The sequence below is a fragment of the Alosa pseudoharengus genome, unplaced genomic scaffold (genome assembly GCF_046254945.1).
Source record: "Alosa pseudoharengus isolate Yale_2024_CS ecotype anadromous, Long Island Sound unplaced genomic scaffold, YU_APseudo_1.1 YU_APseudo_1.1_scf_4, whole genome shotgun sequence".
In the NCBI taxonomy this organism is placed as follows: Eukaryota; Metazoa; Chordata; class Actinopteri; order Clupeiformes; family Clupeidae; genus Alosa; species Alosa pseudoharengus.
Genome location: NW_027468774.1, coordinates 16,405,401 through 16,426,290, shown reverse-complemented (window position 1 = coordinate 16,426,290; position 20,890 = coordinate 16,405,401). Strand labels below are relative to the sequence as shown.

The window sequence follows — 20,890 nt, the reverse complement described above, 5'->3', positions numbered from 1 at the left end:
AGAATTGAGTGTGGATAATGCACAGTTAGACAGTGAGACAGTTAGAATCATATAGGCCTTTCAGCGTGATTTCTTTTTGTGGAAAAAATGTGCTGGACTGGGCGGCGGTCATATTTTGTACCGCTCTGCGGTACATCTAGTTACCTAACACTTTGTTAATATTTGTTCATTGTTACTAAAATATCTATTTGGCACAAGTTAATAGTTTTTTTTATCATTAATTCAATATTGTTTGCATAAAATCTGTATGTTAATATTTTAACAAATCTATTAACTAATATTGTATTAATATGTGTTAATAGTTAACTAAATGTCTTTTTGGCACTAATTAACAGTTATTTCTTACATCATATAAATGTTAACTGTTTATTTACAAACTATATACTAATATAAAAGTTAATGACATATTATTATTTATCTAGCTTTTCTGATTAGCTTTGTGGAGAATTTATGGAATTTATGGTTTATGGCTTTATGGTATTATGGGGTGTATAAGGCACCCTACTGCCAGTGGTTGGTTGTGTGAGAGTTTGCACACCTCTTCTTCCACTTCATCCTTATTGGATACCTTTGTGGTTGGCTGTTCTGTAATTGGTGACCCTCTGTCTAGTGTTTGAAAGTAGTGTACTCTTTGCCTTTGGAAGTACTATTTGGTTGCTGCTTGAATTTAGTGAAATTCAGGGGAGGGGTGTAACAGGTTGATGAGGTGGCACAGTGGTGTCAATCTAACAGCTTGACACTTAATATCAATAAAACCAAGGAAATGGTAGTGGATTACAGAAGGCAGCAGCAGAACTACAGTTACACCCCACTAATGATCAGCGGGCAACCTGTAGAGAGAGTCACAAGTTTTAAATACCTTGGTGTCCACATTATTGAAGACTTAACATGGACTGTTAACACTCAATATGTTCTGAAGAAGTCCAGACAACGACTCTACTTCCTTCGTCAGCTAAGGAAATTCAAAGTTTCTACATCCATCATGAAGGCCTTCTACACTTCAGCGGTTGAGAGTGTTCTAACTGGTAGCATCATCAACTGGTATGGGAACTCCACAGTTAGAGATTGTAGTACTCTGCAGAGTAGTGCGCTCAGCTGAACGTACTATAAGAACTCAACTCCCTGCTCTACAAGATATCTATTCCAGAAGAGTACTCCTAAGAGCCCAAAAGATTCTGAAGGACTCTTCTCATCCTAACAATAGATTATTCCAACCGCTGAAATCAAGAAGACGCCTATGTAGTCACAAAGCCAGAACTGAGAGACTTAGGAGAAGTTTTTATCCCCAGGCCATCCGAACTCTGAACTCACACTATACTGACTTTGCACACATTCACTCCTCAGCACTCTCAAACATTTCCCAACTCTGAACTCACACCATACTGACTTTGCACTCATTCACTACTCAGCACTCATGACCCCCCCCCCCCCCCCCCCCACACACACACACACACACACACACCTACAAGACTTTTAGCACTTTTACATCCCTCTCCCTATGCTACAGACCTTTTATTTATTTTCTTATTTCATCACACGTCAAAACACACAAACACACACACACACACACACACACACACACACATATCTGACTTTCTCCAACTTTTGCACATCTCCATAGAACTTTTTATTTATTCTTTTTGATTTCTCCTCCATCTACCCATGTCCTTGATTGCCTAGCCTTTCTGCCCCCCCCACCCCCATCCCCAACACACACACTTACATCATCACTGTCATCACTTCACATACATACAGCACACTGCTTGCTACAGTAAGCCTCCTTGCTGCACACTGCCCCCCCCCCCCCCTAAATACACAGCACATTGTCTTCAGGATCTTCTCCAACACACATCCTCTACATACTTACAGCACACTGCCCCCACCTACCCACACACACACTACACACACACACACACAGTCACTGCTCCACTCCCCTCCCGCCCACACACACATCTTCACTGTCATCACTCACATACATCATACATACAGTACTCTGCTTGCAATAGTAAGTCCCCCCCCCCCCCTACATACACAGCACATTATTTCATCAGGAAGCTTCTCCAACACACATCCCCAACATACTTACAGCACACTGCCCACACACACACTACACACACACACACACAGTCACTGCTCCACTCCCCTCCCGCCCACACACACATCTTCACTGTCATCACTCACATACATCATACATACAGTACTCTGCTTGCAATAGTAAGTCCCTGCCCCCCCCCCTACATACACAGCACATTATTTCATCAGGAAGCTTCTCCAACACACATCCCCAACATACTTACAGCACACTGCCCCCCCAATACACAGCACATTGTCTCATGAGGAAGCTTCTCCAACACACATATTGCACACTGCCCTCTCCCCACACACACAGCACACTATCCCATCTCCCCTGTCATCCCCCCAACACACACACCAAGACCCCTGGCAGTTGGGTTAGCCCCTTGAGCCGTGGATCTGCCCAAGGTTTCTTCCTTGGTAAGGGAGTTTTTCCTTGCCCCTGTTGCTCTTGGGTGCTCCTTGTTGGTGCCCCCCACCCAATCCCAATCCTCCCCCACCTTTTTTATGCAGCCCTTGCCACTTAATCTGCCCCCCCCCCCCCCATTAATGCACAAATAGGCTGACACCAGACATAATTTCACTGCATTTCTTACTTCCAGTAACTATATGCATGTGACAATAAACTTCCTTGTAAACTTCCTTGTATCCTTGTAACAGAGTTAGAAATATAGTTTAGTGTTTGTATGTGATTTTCGCCGTAATTAAGCAGCTTTTTTGAGATTGGTGTTTTAGAGCGCCCTTGAGAAACGGTATACTGCAGCTCTGCTGCGTTTTGTCCTTGCATTGTTGCCATAGCTGATCAGAAGCGGTATGCTTTGCATTGGGTAGGTTGACTGTATATTATGCCATAGACAGTAAAAGAAATGGACGAACAGACTCCGTCGTTTTCAGTGGGAGGGCACTGAGTCAAATAGAACGATTTTTCAGTTGGTCCCCCCAGTACTGCGCAGACTCACACTTAACTTCGTGACATTAGCCATCGAACTGAATCTTGTAACTCATATGATAGATACACAGAAATTCTTCTCACACTTGCTTCGCCTTCAAAGTCATCAAAGTTAAACATTTATTTATGTATTATTATTAATATCATCCTCACCAAGTCGTGTTAATGTTGAAGCTACCATACATGATCATCTTCAAAAACAGTCATGCTAAAACAAAACAAAAAAGTTATAGCCTTGAAGCTAATCTTCTTTCCACTTTTCCAACCTACGGTCAATCCATCGAAAACCTCTGTGATTAGTGCCGTTTTTAAAAAAATTAGGTTTACTTTTTTATTATTATACGGTTGCCTCTGTGTAATGCTTTACCTTAACATACGGTCGTGTATGCTAGGTTTTGCTTATGAGTTACCGTCAGACAGTAAGGTGGACTGAGCAATAGTCCTCAAAAAACAATACGGTTATCTCCCTACGGCGCGAAAGAGAGATTACGTCAAAGCTAGCTTCCCTCCAACCGAACAAGCTAACCATTCTTCTTACGGGTAACCAACGTTACGGATGAGGTAATAGAGTCTGTTTTGCCTTTGTAGTGTTTATGTAGATTACACAGAAGCTACAATATCGGCACAGGATATATGTTATATGAAGTTATGGTATTTCAAAAAAATCCTAGAATAAATAGACTTCTATGGGAGTTAGCAGAGAGGTGGTCCCTCCAGCCTACGTCGATTCTTCTACTTCCGGGAATTCGCCTGCCCCCTTGATATTATGCAAGGGGGCAGGCGAACGTTCGGAGAGTGTAGACACTATGGCGGATCTGAGGCTAAATAGTAGACCAGTTCACCTAGCCATCCCCTTATTGAAGCCCATTCAATTTTGGCGCCACTTTGACATCAAATAATGTTACAGCTGAAGCGTTTTAAGCCTTTATATGAACTTTTTAAAACAACATTGTGTGATTGGCGTCATAACCTCGTAACTGACTTACAGACTGAGTAATAAACTTTTTTCCGAAATCAATGCTAAAGTGACGTAATAAGCATACAGCCAGAGCGGGTGAAAGCGTCGCACAGGAGCAAAATAACTGTATTCTCTGGATAAGAACGAAAGCATCGGAGCACAACATTTCAGCGAAGTTTTGATGGATTGACAGTAGCCTAGGCTATGAATGTGGCAAGTGCTGTTTATATTAAATCACATTTATCTACGAACAACTAGGACATTTAGAACAGTAATGTAGACATGGTGGTAACGAAGTAAGTGGCTACATACCCAATCTCTCGGTGCAGCTATCACAAGAGTTAAACAAGTCAGACTACGTGCCTACGTTACATTTACGTCCCCTGAGCCTGCGCAGAAAGCCTCGTCAACCAACAGGAAACGGTTGAAATTTGCTTCACCCGCCTCGATTGACGCAAGGGGGCAGGCGAATTCCCGGAAGTAGAAGCATCGATGTAGCGCTGGTTATCAACTCTCTGCTAACCCCATAGAACGCCCATCCATTTAGGATTTTTTTGAACTCCCATAACTTCATATAACATATATCATGTGCCAATATTTTAGCTTCTGTGTTATCTACATAAACAATAAAAGGCAAAACAAGACTCGACTACCTCGTACGTAACGTTAGGTTCCCGTAAGAAGAATGTTTAGCATGTCTGGTTGAAGGGAAGCTAACGCACTGAAGGGAGATAACCGTATTGTTTGGATAAGAAGCGTAGTCCAGCCAGCACGGAAACTCGTGAACAAAGCTATGTAGCCTACAATAGGGCGTGGGATCCGCGTTGCATTGTGGGACGTGGCGGCCATGTTGATGGCTACGCGAACGTTAAAATAACTCTGACATAACGTTGTTGAATGAAGAGATGTAGCTAGAAGTAGAGTTGAGAAAGAATAGATAGAAAAATAGATAGAAGAAATATGTTAAAATCCCGAAAAGGATCTGGAATAATCCCGAAAAGGATCTGGAATTTACCGGGACGCATTCAATAGAGAAGCCAGGTACCGGTATGTTGACAAAATCAGCATTATTAACGGCTGAGAGGGAGTACATTACGCAGTAGTCATAGGCAGTAGTCTGAGTAGCGGTAAAGGAGGCAATCAACATGGCGGAGTAATTACGTCATGACGCCCACACCCTATAGCATTGTAGCCTATGTTAAGGTAAAGCATAGAGGCAAGTAAACCTAATGGAAAAACAGTAGTTTTACCGTTAGGTAGTCTAACGATAATCATTTCAGAGGTTTTCGATGGATGGACGTAGGTCAGAAAAGTGGAAAGAAGATTAGCCTCAAGGCTATAACTTGTTTTGACTGTTTTTGAAGATGATCATGTGTGGTAGTTTCAACATTAACACGACTTGATATCACTTGTGAGGATGATATTAATAATAATACATAAATAAATGTTTAACTTTGATGACTTTGAAGGCGAAGGAAGTGTGAGAAGAATTTCTGTGTAGCCTATCTATCATATGAGTTACAAGATTCAGTTCGATGGCTAACGTCACGAAGTTAAGTGCGAGTCTGCGCAGTACTGGGGAGACCAACTGAAAAATGACTCAGTACCCTCCATAGACAGTAAAAGAAATGGACGAACAGACTCCGTCGTTTTCAATGGGAGGGCACTGAGTCAAATAGAACGATTTTTCAGTTGGTCCCCCCAGTACTGCGCAGACTCACACTTAACTTCGTGACGTTAGCCATCGAACTGAATCTTGTAACTCATATGATAGATACACAGAAATTCTTCTCACACTTCCTTCGCCTTCAAAGTCATCAAAGTTAAACATTTATTTATGTATTATTATTAATATCATCCTCACCAAGTCGTGTTAATGTTGAAGCTACCATACATGATCATCTTCAAAAACAGTCATGCTAAAACAAAACAAAAAAGTTATAGCCTTGAAGCTAATCTTCTTTCCACTTTTCCGACCTACGGTCAATCCATCGAAAACCTCTGAAATGATTAGTGCCGTTTTTAAAAAAATTAGGTTTACTTTTTTATTACTATAAGGTTGCCTCTGTGTAATGCTTTACCTTAACATACGGTCGTGTATGCTAGGTTTTGCTTATGAGTTACCGTCAGACAGTAAGGTGGACTGAGCTTCTTATCCAAACAATACGGTTATCTCCCTACGGCGCGAAAGAGAGATTACGTCAAAGCTAGCTTCCCTCCAACTGAACAAGCTAACCATTCTTCTTACGGGTAACCAACGTTATGGACGAGGTAATGGAGTCTGTTTTGCCTTTGTAGTGTTTATGTAGATTACACAGAAGCTACAATATCGGCACAGGATATACGTTATATGAAGTTATGGTATTTCAAAAAAATCCTAGAATGAATAGACTTCTATGGGAGTTAGCAGAGAGGTGGTCCCTCCAGCCTACGTCGATTCTTCTACTTCCGGGAATTCGCCTGCCCCCTTGGTACCCTCCCATTGAGAACGACGGAGTCTGTTCGTCCATTTCTTTTACTGTCTATGGATTGACGTCTACGTGATGACTCTGTCCATATCTTTTACTGTCTATGATATTATGTCTATGGGTTGACTGTATAAAGCACTCTCCACTTTGTTTTAATTTTGTAACTGTAAAATGTTGTTTACGTTGAAAACGTTGATATACCACCTGTATTATACTACTTTACATGTATTGTTAGGATTTGGTAGCAATTCTAGCAACTTAGAGAACGTTTATTAATGTTTTTATTATGACCACGAGTTCATACACGAGTCTACGTGACTAGCTGTAAACTCCGCTAGCAACTTTCCATGCATTCAGTGTAGTTTAGCTTAGTGCTCATGGAAAGTGCAATTCAGTCTAGCAGGAAATGAATGTACAATTTGTTTAGCATTATGTTTATGCATTACCTCCGTATGGTCTACGTCTGTGAGTGTTTAGTGAGTCAGAATATTAATAAACTCGTTCTGTGCACCTTCCATTCCATTCATTCCATGTCGCACGTCTCCCTTGCTAGTAGGGCTGACAGTGATGGTATAGAAGTCATGCATGTAATATAGCCCATTCAACTACTTCTTTTTATTTTGCTTGTGCAGATGCTGTTTTATGTATGCCAGTGCCTGAAGGCATGTTTAGTTTTAACTTTTCCTAAAGGAATAAATGTGATAAGCCAGTTTTGGTCTCAGTCCCTTCACTGTCTGACTAATAGTTATATATTACTAATATATTAATAAAGCTTAACCAACTTTATTATAAGGGTCCCCCGTACTGATAGTTATATATTACTAATATATTAATTAAGCTCAACCAACTTTATTATAAGGGGCCCCACGCTTATAGCTATATACTACTAATATATTAATTAAGCTTAACCAACTATTGCAAGCGTTTCTGGCGCCGACAAGAGTGGCGGCATGTCAAGGTAGCTCCGTGTTTTTTTCTTGAATTTCCCTTTGGGATCAATAAAGTATCTATCTATCTATTGTAAGGGTCCTATGGGGAGTGGTTCATATTGGGATAGGCAGAAGCACAGTTTAATATCAATTAGTTAAATAATAATAAGTCATCAACTTTTCTATTAACATATAGTTTGTAAATAAACATTTAACATTTAAATGATGTAAGAAATAACTATTAATTAGTGCCAAAAATACATTTAGTTAACTATTAACACATATTAATACAATATTAGTTAATAGATTTGCTAAAACATTAACATACAGATTTTATGCAAACAACAAATATTTAATTGATGATGAAAAAACTATTAACTTGTGCCAAATAACAATTAACAAATATTAACAAAGGGTTAGGTAATTACTAGTTTGCTATTTATTATGGCACCTTATTATGGAAACAGGAACAAAATGCTGCATTAATTTTACACATTTCATTTGTGCAACCGATGTCCACATTACAATTATGTAAATCCAAACCGGCCATCCTGACCATTATCACCAAACAACCAGATTTGGTAGTATGGCAGCCAAATGGTCAAATTGCTCACTGCTGCTGAACTACCCATTTCAGACCACAAAGTTGTGCTATTTGACACCTATGGTGCCTGCCTGTCATGAAATCACCATGAAGTTCATGTCATATCATCTCACAGCATTAAAAAGGTCAAGCCAGAGGAACCTGCTTGTCTAATTAACTAGAGGGTCATGGCATGGTCATGTTCTCATATACTCTTCAAGTTCACATCTGAATGCAGATCAAGTCAAGATCAAAGGCGATTTTAAATGAAAGTTCGGGAGGAGCTTGACAAAATGTGCCACAGTGTCCCTCTTAGCAGGTAATTTATTCCCAGCCTGCCTGTTCTGGTTTGATCACTGGCTTTCAACCCACCACCTCCCCATGGCCTCCCATCTTCCTAGGTTAAGAATAGCATTTGGGTGTCCGCATGGATCCTGCAGCAGTAGATTCCTGCACGATCCCTGCAAAGCACTCCATGACCCTGGCTAGAGATCTCGCCAAACACGCTTTTCGCTTGCTCCTCTTTTTGCAAATTTGTAACGTGAACTTAATTCTTCCACCTGTCCGTTGAATCCTGTCCCAAAAATTTTGATTAAGATGTGCCTGCCTTCTGCTGCCCCTCTGATAACCTCTGTACTTAACACGATTGCCTTCATCAGAAACTACCATTGTCAGACAGACGCTGAAAAAGCTTTTATATAAAATGTAGGTTAACCTGTTAAGGAGTGCATACTGCATCTGTAGCAACGGCTCTTTTTATAACCAAACACATGGGGGAGACAGCCTGGAGCTGAGAGACCGTATCTCGCTAGCTCAGTTTGGCAGTGAAACTAGTGGGATGGTGATGCCAGGCTACAGAAGATGTGACCTGTATTCTCCCAAGGTTTCTTTCTTCTCATTTCAGGAAAACCAGCCAAACATCACAGGCTGGTTCGGCATGCTTAAGACAAAGCCATTCGGGTCAACAGAGCCCTGGTGCACCTCCTCTACTAGAGAGACAAGTGTTGCTGCAGGCACCTCTGTGAAGATGCTTTGTGTGTCAGCATTTGAGATACTGCAATCTGTCTTTTTAATGCTGAGCAAAGGCGACAGTGAAGTGCAGTGAAGCGGTGACATCCCCTGGTGGTACCAAAAGATCACACGACACACATACACTGAAAACACACACACACACACACACACACACACATACACACACACACACACAGCCTTGGGAGCAAACAGACACAGGGAATCAAATAAATATGGTTGCAAAGCAACATGAGTGAAAACAAAAGGAAAACTTTCTTTTATTTTTAATGGAGCAAATAGAAGATAGTTTCCTATAAGAACATTGAGTTACAACAGTTACAAACGTATGTTCAACAGTTTGAGCAAAGCTCTTCTCATTTCACTGTAGCAGCTGAGAGGTGACACTACTCCTCTTATATTGTGTGTGTGTGTGAGAGAGAGAGTTTCTGTGTATGTGTATGTGTGCGTGTGTGTGTGGGTGTGAGAGAGAGAGAGAGAGAGAAAGAGAGAGAGAGAGTTTCTGTATCTGTGTGTGTGTGTGTGTGTGTGTGTGTGTGTGTGTGTGTGTGTGTGTGAGCTGAAGAAATATGCAGGCATTTACCTCTTCGGCATGCTGCTGACCCTATGACTTTCCCCACTCAAAGCACATCATGTTTACATGAGCTGATGTCAGCACTCTAATACCTGTAGTTCACTTCATCATAGAGCTGCAAACACATCTTCCTGAAATATGTGGAAGAGGGTGAATGCGAGAGAGGCGGAAAAATGGGAAATGTGGTGTCTCTGCAGAGACAGCTAGTGTGCCTCTGTGTGGGAGAGGGTTGTGCAGGACTGTAGGAAGTGCTGTTTGATCAAATACGTGTGTGTGTGTGTGTGTGTGTATGAGAGAGAGAGAGAGAGAGAGTGTGTGTGTGTGTGTGTGTAGGGGTGGTGGTGGTGGTGGTGTGCGCATGTGCATGAACAGTGTGATACTATGTGTGTGAAAAGTATTTGTGTGCATAGAGTGCGTATTATATGAGCACACTTCTGAAGCCACAAGAAGGATATGCTTGGAAATGTCACCCACCCAATAAATATGCCTTAGAATGTCCTAGTGGCTTTGAACTAGTGTTTTTTTTATTTTGTGTAGAGCACACACCCTGAGATGAGAAAGGGTGCAGGATCAAAGCCCAGTGAGCTTGTGAGTGCACCAAAGGGAGATAATGGGCAGTGTGTGTGGGGCCAGTGAGTTACAGAGCGCCACTCACCGGCTCCTTCTCAGCTAGCCATTAAATGTTTCCACCTCAGTGTTCCGCCAGTGTGGCAGGTCCTGTCTAAACAATGGCCATTTCACACTCTCTCTCTCTCTCTCTCTCTCTCTCTCTGCATACATACACATACGGACACACAACACACACACACGTACACACACAGACACACACACACACAGACACACACACACACACACACACACACACAAAGACTAGACAGTGACCTAAGGCCAGTGTTCAGCACACTGGCCCTTGGGAACTTATGTATATTCAGTGGGGTTATATTTATCCAGAGGAGGTAGCTATGGTTATGCAGTTATGACCTGCAGTCATGTCTCTTCCATGCTGGTGTGTTCTGCTCGACTACACTGAACCTGGCTCTGTGACCACTGTGCACTCATAACAGATCACGGTGATATGACCTGATTGCAGATCAGTCCACCCAAAGCAGTAAATAAATAACCAGTGCTAAAGACTCTCAGGCAATTTGTACCCATGTATATGTACTGTATCTGTGTAATTGTGCAGTGCAATATTTCGTTGTTATGTATTGTAATTTAGTGTTATTTTCTCTTTCTGTCCTTTTCCCTCTTTCTCTACTTTTCTCTCTTTTTCTCATTCGCGCTGTCTCTCTGTTTCTCTCTATTTACGTAGTCTCGTCAGACTCCTGAAGGGGAGTTCCTGCCGCTGGACCAGTGTGAGCTGGACGTCGGCTTCGGGACGGGTGCTGACCAGCTCTTCCTGGTCTCACCTCTCACCATCTGCCACGAGATCAACTCCAAGAGCCCGTTCTTCGACCTGTCGCAGCGCTCGCTCAAGAGCGAGCAGTTCGAGATCGTGGTCATCCTGGAGGGCATCGTGGAGACGACAGGTATGGCTGGTTGACAGCTGCACCCACACACACACACACACACACACACACACAGACACACACACACACACACACACAGACACACACAGACACACACTCACACACACACACACAGACACACACACACACACACACACACACACATACACACACAGACACACACATACACACACACAGACACACACAGACACACACACACACACACACACACACACACACCTCCCCTGTCTTGCTCCTCACCTTACTGTACCTCTCTCCAGCCTCCAGGCATGCAGCTGGGGTCCAGCAGCCTGTGTACATTCAGCCCAGTATTCTCACACGTGATGCTTTCCCACTCACCCCCCACCACTCACACTCTTCCTACCTCTCATTCCTTTCATTCATCTCTATTGCTCTATGTGTATGTGTGCGTGTGTGTGCGTGTGTGTGTGTTGCTCCCGTGTGTGTGTGTGTGTGTGGGTTGCTCCTGTGGATTTTGAAGCAATCACTCTGAGATGGCGTCTCTCCCTTTCCTTTTCACACTGTCACACAACCATTCCCTTCATTTACCCAGCAGAAACCAAGAGAGATGGATCTGCTCTCTTTTGCGAAGCCCTCTCTAGTTCTCTCTGTTCCCATTGGTCCCTTCAGCGTTCTGCCTCTCGGGTGGAGGGGAGAGGAGTGGAGGCAGATGGAGGAGTCGGAGGAGGTGCGGTGCGGTGGGGTGTGTGGTGAGCAGGGAGGGGGATCCGACCACTGATTGAATTATGAGGACTTCTTTATTACTGTGCAGGGCAGGCGCTGTGCGTTAGCTCGGCACTATGCATAATAAGAGCCCGTGGTCACACTCGCGTCACTTTGATGTACGAGCTCCAGACTCGCCGTGCAGGTCTCATGTTTCCTTCGATGCCGATACACTCTTTCTCTCTCATTCTATCTCGGTCGTCCTTTTTCTCTCCCTTTTTTCCACAGTTGAGGAGATGAAATGATTGCAAGCGTGAAACGTGATGGACAGACATGGACATGAGAAATGGCCCCAGGCACTTTGTGTTATCTTTTTCCATTTCCCTTTTATTTATGCCTATTGAAATGGTTATATGGCACCTTTCCAATAAACAAACAAACAGACAGACACACACACACACACACACACACACACAATACTGTCAAATACAAAGTAAAAAAGGGGTGTATTTGGTATTCCACTATCTTACTTCCCTCTAATCTCTTTAATTGAACCCTTTTTTTCAGTTCATTCTGTACCGATAGCTTGCTCTTTTGCTTTCTGGCATATCAGCATTGCTTCTGACTCCCTTCCTGTGATTCTTCCACTACATTTTTCTCATATCGTTCTGGTACAGTATGTGTAGTTTTTTGTTGCTTTTCTTTATGGGTCAGGACTAGTGATCGAAAGCTGTAGCAGTACACAAGCAGCAAACTCTGCCATCTGTGTGATACCTCAAGTGGTTTACGCCTCTCTGATATATCTACAGTATATGCTTTGTTTTTCTCCCTTAACCTACAGGTGCTGTTTTGTGTAGCAATGCCCTGCAGTCGGCTGCTCCACTCCTCTGTGCTGTGCTGTGCTGTGCTGTGTGGGTGTGTGGGTGCTGGTGATAAGGTCATTAAACTAGGCTGCTGGCTTTAGCCCCCTTCCTATTAATTTGCCAGCCTCTGCATCATATCCACAGAGAGCAGAAAGAAAATGTTCAATTTACTCTCAGTGTGTATCACACTGTGTAGACACACACACACACACACACACACACACACACACACCGTAACAGAGTTGCCCCGAGAGGTCTGCTCACTGAGCGCAGAGTGCTTATTGACTGACAGTAAGGGACTCACTGGTAAAAACAGCCATGTCAAGCAACGAGGGTCAGCAATGACGACCGATTCCCACCATGATACTCCCATGCAGAGGCATTATTGGGTCAGCCTTCTCTAACTGAGTATCATGTCTGGCCATCACGCTGAGTGGGCATCATCATCCCCACAGGGGCTGTCTGATATCCACATGAGAGACATACCAAAACTCATACTGAGAAGAGGAGTCATGTACTACATCATGTCAGAATTGCATAGTTTGTTTGTAATATTGTAATTAATCACATGTATCACTTGTCATATTTGTGCATCAGAAAATGTGGTAACACTCCATAATAAGGTGCCATAATAAATAGCAAACTAGTAATTACCTAACCCTTTGTTAATTGTTACTAACATATCTATTTGGTACAAGTTAATAGTTTTTTCATCATTAATTAAATATTAGTTGTTTGCATAAAAACTGTATGTTAATGCTTTAGCAAATCTATTAACTAATATTGCATTAATATGTGATTACTAATTAACAGTCATATCTTACATCATTTAAATGTTTAATGTTTATTTGCAAACTACTGTATATGTTAATAGAAAAGTTAATGACATATTATTATTTAACTAATTGTTATTAAACTGTGCTTCTGCCTATCCCAATATGAACCACTCTCCATAAGACCCTTAGATAGATACTGTAGATACTTTATTGATCCCCAAGGGGAAATTCAAGAAAAAAACATGGAGCCACCTTGACATGTTGCCACTGTTGTCAGCGCCGGAACCGCTTGCGATAAAGTTGGCTAAGCTTAATTAATATATTAGTGGTATATAGCTATAAGCGTGGGGTCCCTTATAATAAAGTTGGTTAAGCTTAATTAATATATTAGTAATATATTACTATCAGTATGGGGGACCCTTATAATAAAGTTGGTTAAGCTTAATTCATATATTAGTAGTATATAGCTATCAGTGTGGAGCCCCTTATAATAAAGTTGGTTAAGCTTAATTAATATATTAGTAATATATAACTATCAGTATGGGGGACCCTTATAATAAAGTTGGTTAAGCTTTATTAATATATTAGTAATATATAACTATAGTCAGACAGTGAAGGGACTGAGACCAAAACTGGCTTATCACATTTATTCTTTTAGGAAAAGTTAAAACAAAACAACAAGTAGTTGAATGGGCTATATTACATGCATCATTCCTATACCATCACTGTCAGCCCTACTAGCAAGGGAGAAATGGAATGTTCAGGTGCACAGAACGACAGTTTATTAATATTCTGAGACTCACTAAACACTCACAGACGTAGACCATACGGAGGTAATGCATAAACATAATGCTAAACTAAATGTACATTCATTTCCTGCTAGACTGAATTGCACTTTCCATGCACACTAAGCTAAACTGCTTAACTACACTGAATGCATGGAAAGTTGCTAGCGGAGTTTACAGCTAGTCACGTTAGACTCAGTGTGTATGAACTCGTGGTCATAATGAAAACATTAATAAACGTTCTCTAAGTCGCTAGAATTGCACCCAAATCTTAAAAATACATGTAAAGTAACATAATACAGGTGGTATATCAAAGCTTTCAACTTAAACAACATTTCACAGTTACAAAAGTGGGGAGTGCTTTATACAGTCAACCTACCCAATGCAAAGCATACCGCTTCTGATCGGCTATGGCAACAATACAAGGACAAAACGCAGCAGAACTGCAGTATAGCGTTTTTCCAAAGGGGGCTCCAAAACACCAATATCAATAAAGCTGCTTAATTACGGCGAAAATCACATACAAACACTAAACTACATTTCTAACTCTGTTACACCCCTCCCCTGAATTTCACCAAATCCAAGCAGCAACCAAATAGTACTTCTAAATGCAAAGAGTACACTACTTTCAAAGACTAGACAGAGAGTCACCAATTACAGGACAGCCAACCACAAAGGTATCCAATAAGGATGAAGTGGAAGAAGAGGAGCGCAAACTCTCACACAACCAACCACTGGCAGTAGGGTGCCGTATGCACCCCACAAGACCATAAAGCCATAAACCATAAATTCCATAAATTCTCAACAAAGCTAATCATAAAAGCTAGATAAATAATGATATGTCATTAACTTTTATATTAGCATATAGTTTGTAAATAATAATAAATAAACATTTAACATTTAAATGATGTAAGAAATAACTGTTAATTAGTGCCAAAAATATATTTAGTTAACTATTAACATATATTAATACAATATTAGTTAATAGATTTGTTAAAACATTAACATACATATTTTATGCAAACAACTAATATTTAATTAATGATGAAAAAACTATTAACTTGTGCCAAATAGATATTTTAGTAACAATTAACAAAGGGTTAGGTAATTACTAGTTTGCTATTTATTATGGCACCTTATTATGGAGTGTTACCGAAAATGTATGTAATGTAAGGAATGTTTTAAGTAACATTCAATCATTCAGCACCATTTCATAATGTTGTAGCACTTTTTGTAGTTTTTATGATCATGTCTCTTTGCATTCTGCCGGTAGGGATGTTCATTGCTATTTATATTGTGAGTAAAACTGTTGTTAACCTGTTGAGGAGTACGGTCACAAATATGTGATTAGAATGTTTGCGAACCGAGAGTTCCACATTATGATGTCACAATTACCCTCAGAGATTTTCCCCTTAGACTGTATAAGGAACACTGAAACTATAGATTGTTTGCGTAGAATTCTAGAAGGAACCAGGAAAATAATTTACTCCTCAACAGGTTAAGTGAACCAATAGTCAACTCATCTGTCTCCTCCTGTCAGGTGGAGCTCCATGAGAGCCCCATGTCACTGCATACATTGAATGATTCAATCAGCAGTGATGCATGGCCCAGGGTCAATAGTGTGGATTTCTGCAGTGATCTGAAGAATTAGACACCTAATTAGGTGAAGAAACGGGCTTTCCCAACCAGACAATGAAACTCATGATGCTCTTGCCTCGGCCCGGTTACACTGGCATCCCAACGGCTCCCTGACCGGTGCTTCATCAGATGTGTGCGTGGACAGTTAATTGAGCTCTCCTCATGGATGGTGTGGAACGCACAAAAAGCTAATGGTTATTGATCCTGGCTTGGCACATCTGCTGGCTTTTTTTTTTTTTTTACAGTGGATATATACATGTCGTTCCCACTGATTTTCAAAGAAATTCCAAAAAGGTCAGGCTTTTGACTATTGTCCTCTGGAGAGCCCCTTGTTTTGTGCTCACATTGAGCTCATTATCAGACCTGAGGGGGAACATGCTTCTGAAGTGACAATGGGCTAATTGGATGAGTTGTGCTCAGTGTAAATGTGCAAGAGAGACATTGTCGGTCCCTTTATGGTCCGTGGACAAACCCCGATCTCATTTGCTGAGAGTATCATTGTGCCGGGGTCTGCTTTTCTTCTATTCAGAGCACATTTTCAGCACTCACCATTCCCCCAAAAGTCCACTCCCGCAAACTCTCTCTCTCTCTCTCTCTCTCTCTTTCTCTTTCTCTCTCTCTCTCTCTTACTTCAGTCTCTCCTATAGTAGCTGACTGATGATGTTGGCTTTTCTGCTTTCATGAGCTGTTCTACGTCTCCTGGTCTGAATTACGGCAAGAGGAGTGTTTAAATCTCTTCTGTGGGGTGCTCACCACGTGCCAACCTCAGTGCTTGTAAATTTCCTCAGAGAAGGAGAGCAAGAGAAAGAGAGAGAGAATGATCAATAGAAGACGCCATGAATGAGCAAAAGAGAACCAAGGAGAGAGAGAAAACGAGTGCAAAAAAGGCTTGCATGTGTTCATGTCTGTAAATTATGTTGTGAACTCATGTTTGAAAAGGACATTATACATGCAGACAGTCTCTTTGAACTCAACCATTATGGCTTAGAGACAAACTGATACTGTTCTTTTACTGTTTTTTTTTTTAGTGCAAGCTCTCTGTTTTGGCTGTTACTCCTTTTTCTTTCTTTCTTTCTTTATTTCTAGTTTACCTGTTTTTTTTTCAGTCTCACCATAATTTTGTTGTTTTTCCTGTGGTATTTCTGTCTGAACTGCCTCCTCTTTTACCTGTCGCCAATGTCATCCCAGCTGCATATTTGACGGACCATCACTCATATGCATCATATGACGTGACCATCACTCATATGCATCATATGACGTGACCATCACTCATATGCATCAGATGACGTGACCATCACTCATATGCATCATATGACGTGACCATCACTCATATGCATCATATGACGTGACCATCACTCATATGCATCAGATGGCGTGACCATCACTCATATGCATCATATGACGTGACCATCACTCATATGCATCAGATGGCGTGACCATCACTCATATGCATCAGATGGCGTGACCATCACTCATATGCATCATATGACGTGACCATCACTCATATGCATCAGATGGCGTGACCATCACTCATATGCATCATATGACGTGACCATCACTCATATGCATCATATGACGTGACCATCACTCATATGCATCATATGACGTGACCATCACTCATATGCATCAGATGACGTGACCATCACTCATATGCATCATATGACGTGACCATCACTCATATGCATCATATGACGTGACCATCACTCATATGCATCAGATGGAATCAACTGTCCCTCTTTACCCTTCTCTCACTCTCCCTCTCTCAGGTATGACTTGCCAGGCTCGGACGTCCTACACAGAAGATGAGGTCCTGTGGGGTCACCGCTTCCTGCCTGTCATGTCCCTAGAGGATGGCTTCTTCCGCGTGGACTACTCCCAGTTCCACAGCAACTTCGAGGTGCCCACTCCCGCCTACAGCGTCAAGGAGTACGAGGAGAAGTCCTCACTACCGTCGCCGGCGGCGACGCCACACCGCGACCGCGTCTTCTCCGTGGACTGCCTGGAGGCGGTGGAGGGGCGCGGCGGTCGGGGAGGGTCGGTGTCCAGCAGGCTGCCGAGCAAGCTGCAGCGCATGAGCTCCTCGGGCAAGGAGGATCTCCAGCGGAAGGTGCTGCGGCTGAGCTCACAGCCCGCCGAGCGGGCGTGCAGCACGGGCGACCTGCCGCTCAAGCTCCAGCGCATGGGCTCGTCGCCGTGCCAGGACGAGATCGCCGGTGGCGGCGGCGGTGGCGGCGGCGGTGGTGGCGTGAGCATCTGCGTTGGGGAAGACCAGGGGTTGCAGCTCAAGTCGCTCAAGGTGGGCTTTGAGGTCCACGGGGTGACGCGGTCCACGGGCGACCTCCACCGGCGCAGCCTGCTCCACACGCAGATGCACGCTCCCCTCCACACGCCCCTCAGCACGCCCACACCCAAACGCCCAGAGGACAACTTGCCCGCAAAGCTGCGCCGCATGAATGCCGACCGCTAGCCTTTGCCCAGAGAGCCCAAAGGAAACGGTCTCAGAATTGAACTGCTAACTCCCAAAACAGATTTTGAAAGGATGTATAGATATATAATATTTAATATGGACAATATGAATTGAATGGCGCAGGAGGCATGACTTGGATTTGGGTGGATCGTTATCAATTTAGCTATTTTTGAGTCCGTCTTAATTTTGACAACAATAGGAAACATGGAGAACAGCTCTTAACTGGATTTACTGTGATTTCATTTCAATCTTGTCTGGTAGTGACAGAGTAGACACTGGCACTTCTCTGTGTTGCACATATGCACACACACATTTTGTCATCTATGCTCGTATATATATTATTCTGACCACACACACACACTCAAACAGTTCCTCGTTGTATTTCTTAGTTTGGAATGAATAAATTCTATTTAAGATGACAGCAAATTCTGTGGTATAGTTTCCCTTCTTCTTTCTATTCCTCTCTATATTACAGATGAAAAGAACACACATGATGTCACCTGTATACAAATGTTTGTTGTACAGACAGTTTAGCTCCAGCCTTAGGAAGCAAAGTGAATAGTCCATATACATTTATGTGCATATATGCACAAGATGTCAGTCAAGCTTATAGGGATGGAAAGAGTGATTTCTCTTCACACAGACTGAATGACTTGCATTCAGTTGACTAAGGGGACTGTAATCATTTCCCATTTACACACTGTGTTGCTTTGTCAATTTCTGCCAGTGAATGGCCTTCAATTTTGACCTGGGTCCATTCGCTATCATTAAGTGAACCAGTCAGGACCCTTTCATTACCTTCAGAGATGAGGCACGGTTCTTGACCGCCCTGGCGAACAAATGAGCGATTAATGTGCATGGAATGGGGCTGTGTGCTGTAATTGGCCCAAAGGTTACCAGTTGTCATGGCTGCGTGTGAGCAGGAGCAAACTAGACGGGAGCGGGGGGTGTAGGCCTGTGATTATCGCAGTTGGAGGGACTGTTAGGTCAAAAAAGGGTGCAAAGCGTGAACATAAAGAAAAGGATGTGACCTTGTGTTTTAACAAAACCACTACATCTACATCCCTGACCTAACTTGACTGTAGCCTGTGAACCTATTTCTTATATAAGGTAGTATTTATTGTACTTTTGATTGTTCTCTGTTTTTTGTAAGTCACTTCATTTTGGACCAAAGCGTCAGCTAGATGAATAAATGTGAATGTATGCTGATGTAATCTAATTACACAACAGAGACAGGAAGGGTTACAAAGTACACATCTATTAGTGATCAATTACTCAGCAGTAATTGCTTTAGCCCCGACAGTTATAGATTTGAATGGCCAGGGCAACACCTGTGCACTGCAGCCCTCCTCTCTCTCTCTCTCTCTCTCTCTCTCTCTCTCTCTCTCTCTCTCTCTCTCTCTCTGTTGCTTTCTGGAGGGGACTCAAGGAGGCGGAGAAAGGTAGAGGGCATAAATCACACTTAAGCCAAGAAATAAAGAGGAATTCGGGTGAAACTCACAAAACATGACATGTTGGAAATACAGAGTCCATTGGTCCAGGTTCCTGAGACTGAGAGGAAAATAAAAGGTGACAGGGGCCTTCAGCATCTTATCCACCAGAGGATGTGACCTTGCACCAAATGAAATACCTGTTCTCTGAACTCATTAAACTAAGTACAGTTAAAGGTAAACCACATCACACTCACTCACATAGACACAGAATATGAAAAATGAAACGTTTACCAGTGCAGTTTAACATTCAGCTCATAAGGGTCATCACGCCCAAATGTATCCAATACTCATGTACCTGTTCACCCCAACTCCCAAATGATTGGTCTAAATCCAACTTTAAAGAAAATACTCACTCACCTAACACTGCAGGCGTGAGCACTGCTTGTGGACTTCTGCATATAACAAGAAACTTTTCCTCATACATCAAACCAAAAATACTGCAGTGGCATTATTACTTAACAGACTTCACTCATGACATTTTTGCAATGTCTCAAGACTTATAATAATGAGATTGATATCAGTGCCAGTCTTTTTGGGTAAAAATACCTGCGCTATGAATGTTTAATAGGCAGATGACAGGAGTAGAGGTACAGATGATGATTTAAGAGAAGCTAAAGGCAGTGCTAACAAGACAGAACAGAAGTAGTGCTAATGCTATTACCTACCCATCCCAGACCCGGCGGCAGACACAAATTTACGGACGGGCATTACACTTTTTCAAGGGGGGCACGGGAACTTAAATTGATCACAGTAGTTTAAGCTTACACTTGACAAAACATTCTAATATGAAAATGTAGATGCAATTGTTGTAAAATGGTGCGGCTCCTTTAAGAGAGCCCCGTGCCGGTGTTACATGGCAACTGGCACCCATGTTAACTGGCTGCGTTGGTGACATTTCACGAGTGACGACTTTGACAGATGTAGCCGCTTGCAGATTTGTCACTTTCTGATTGAAACTGGAGACGAACAAATACAAATATGCATGACATATTTAAATGTCAAAATTGTCTGTAGTACGCTACATGCACTGGACCATGAATATGCCACCAAAAAACTAGATGTACCGCAGGGCGGTACAAAATACGACCGCCGCCCAGTCCTGTCTGCGTGTAC

The 20,890-nt window shown here is 42.3% G+C and overlaps 1 protein-coding gene across 2 annotated transcripts in view; it reads left to right on the top strand.

Annotated features, from left to right (window-relative positions):
* Window positions 1-18,284, top strand: part of kcnj19a (potassium inwardly rectifying channel subfamily J member 19a) — a 38,217-nt gene extending 19,933 nt beyond the window's left edge. Inside the window, exons 2-4 of one of the 2 annotated variants that reach the window (XM_076265031.1) lie at window positions 10,876-11,092; window positions 17,584-18,010; window positions 18,068-18,284. In XM_076265031.1, coding sequence (XP_076121146.1) covers window positions 10,876-11,092; window positions 17,584-18,010; window positions 18,068-18,284 — 861 coding nt within the window. Of the gene's footprint in view, window positions 1-10,875; window positions 11,093-17,583; window positions 18,027-18,067 lie in introns of both variants that reach the window. The other variant, XM_076265032.1, reaches the window with a different exon arrangement.
* Window positions 18,285-20,890: the final 2,606 nt, after the last annotated feature.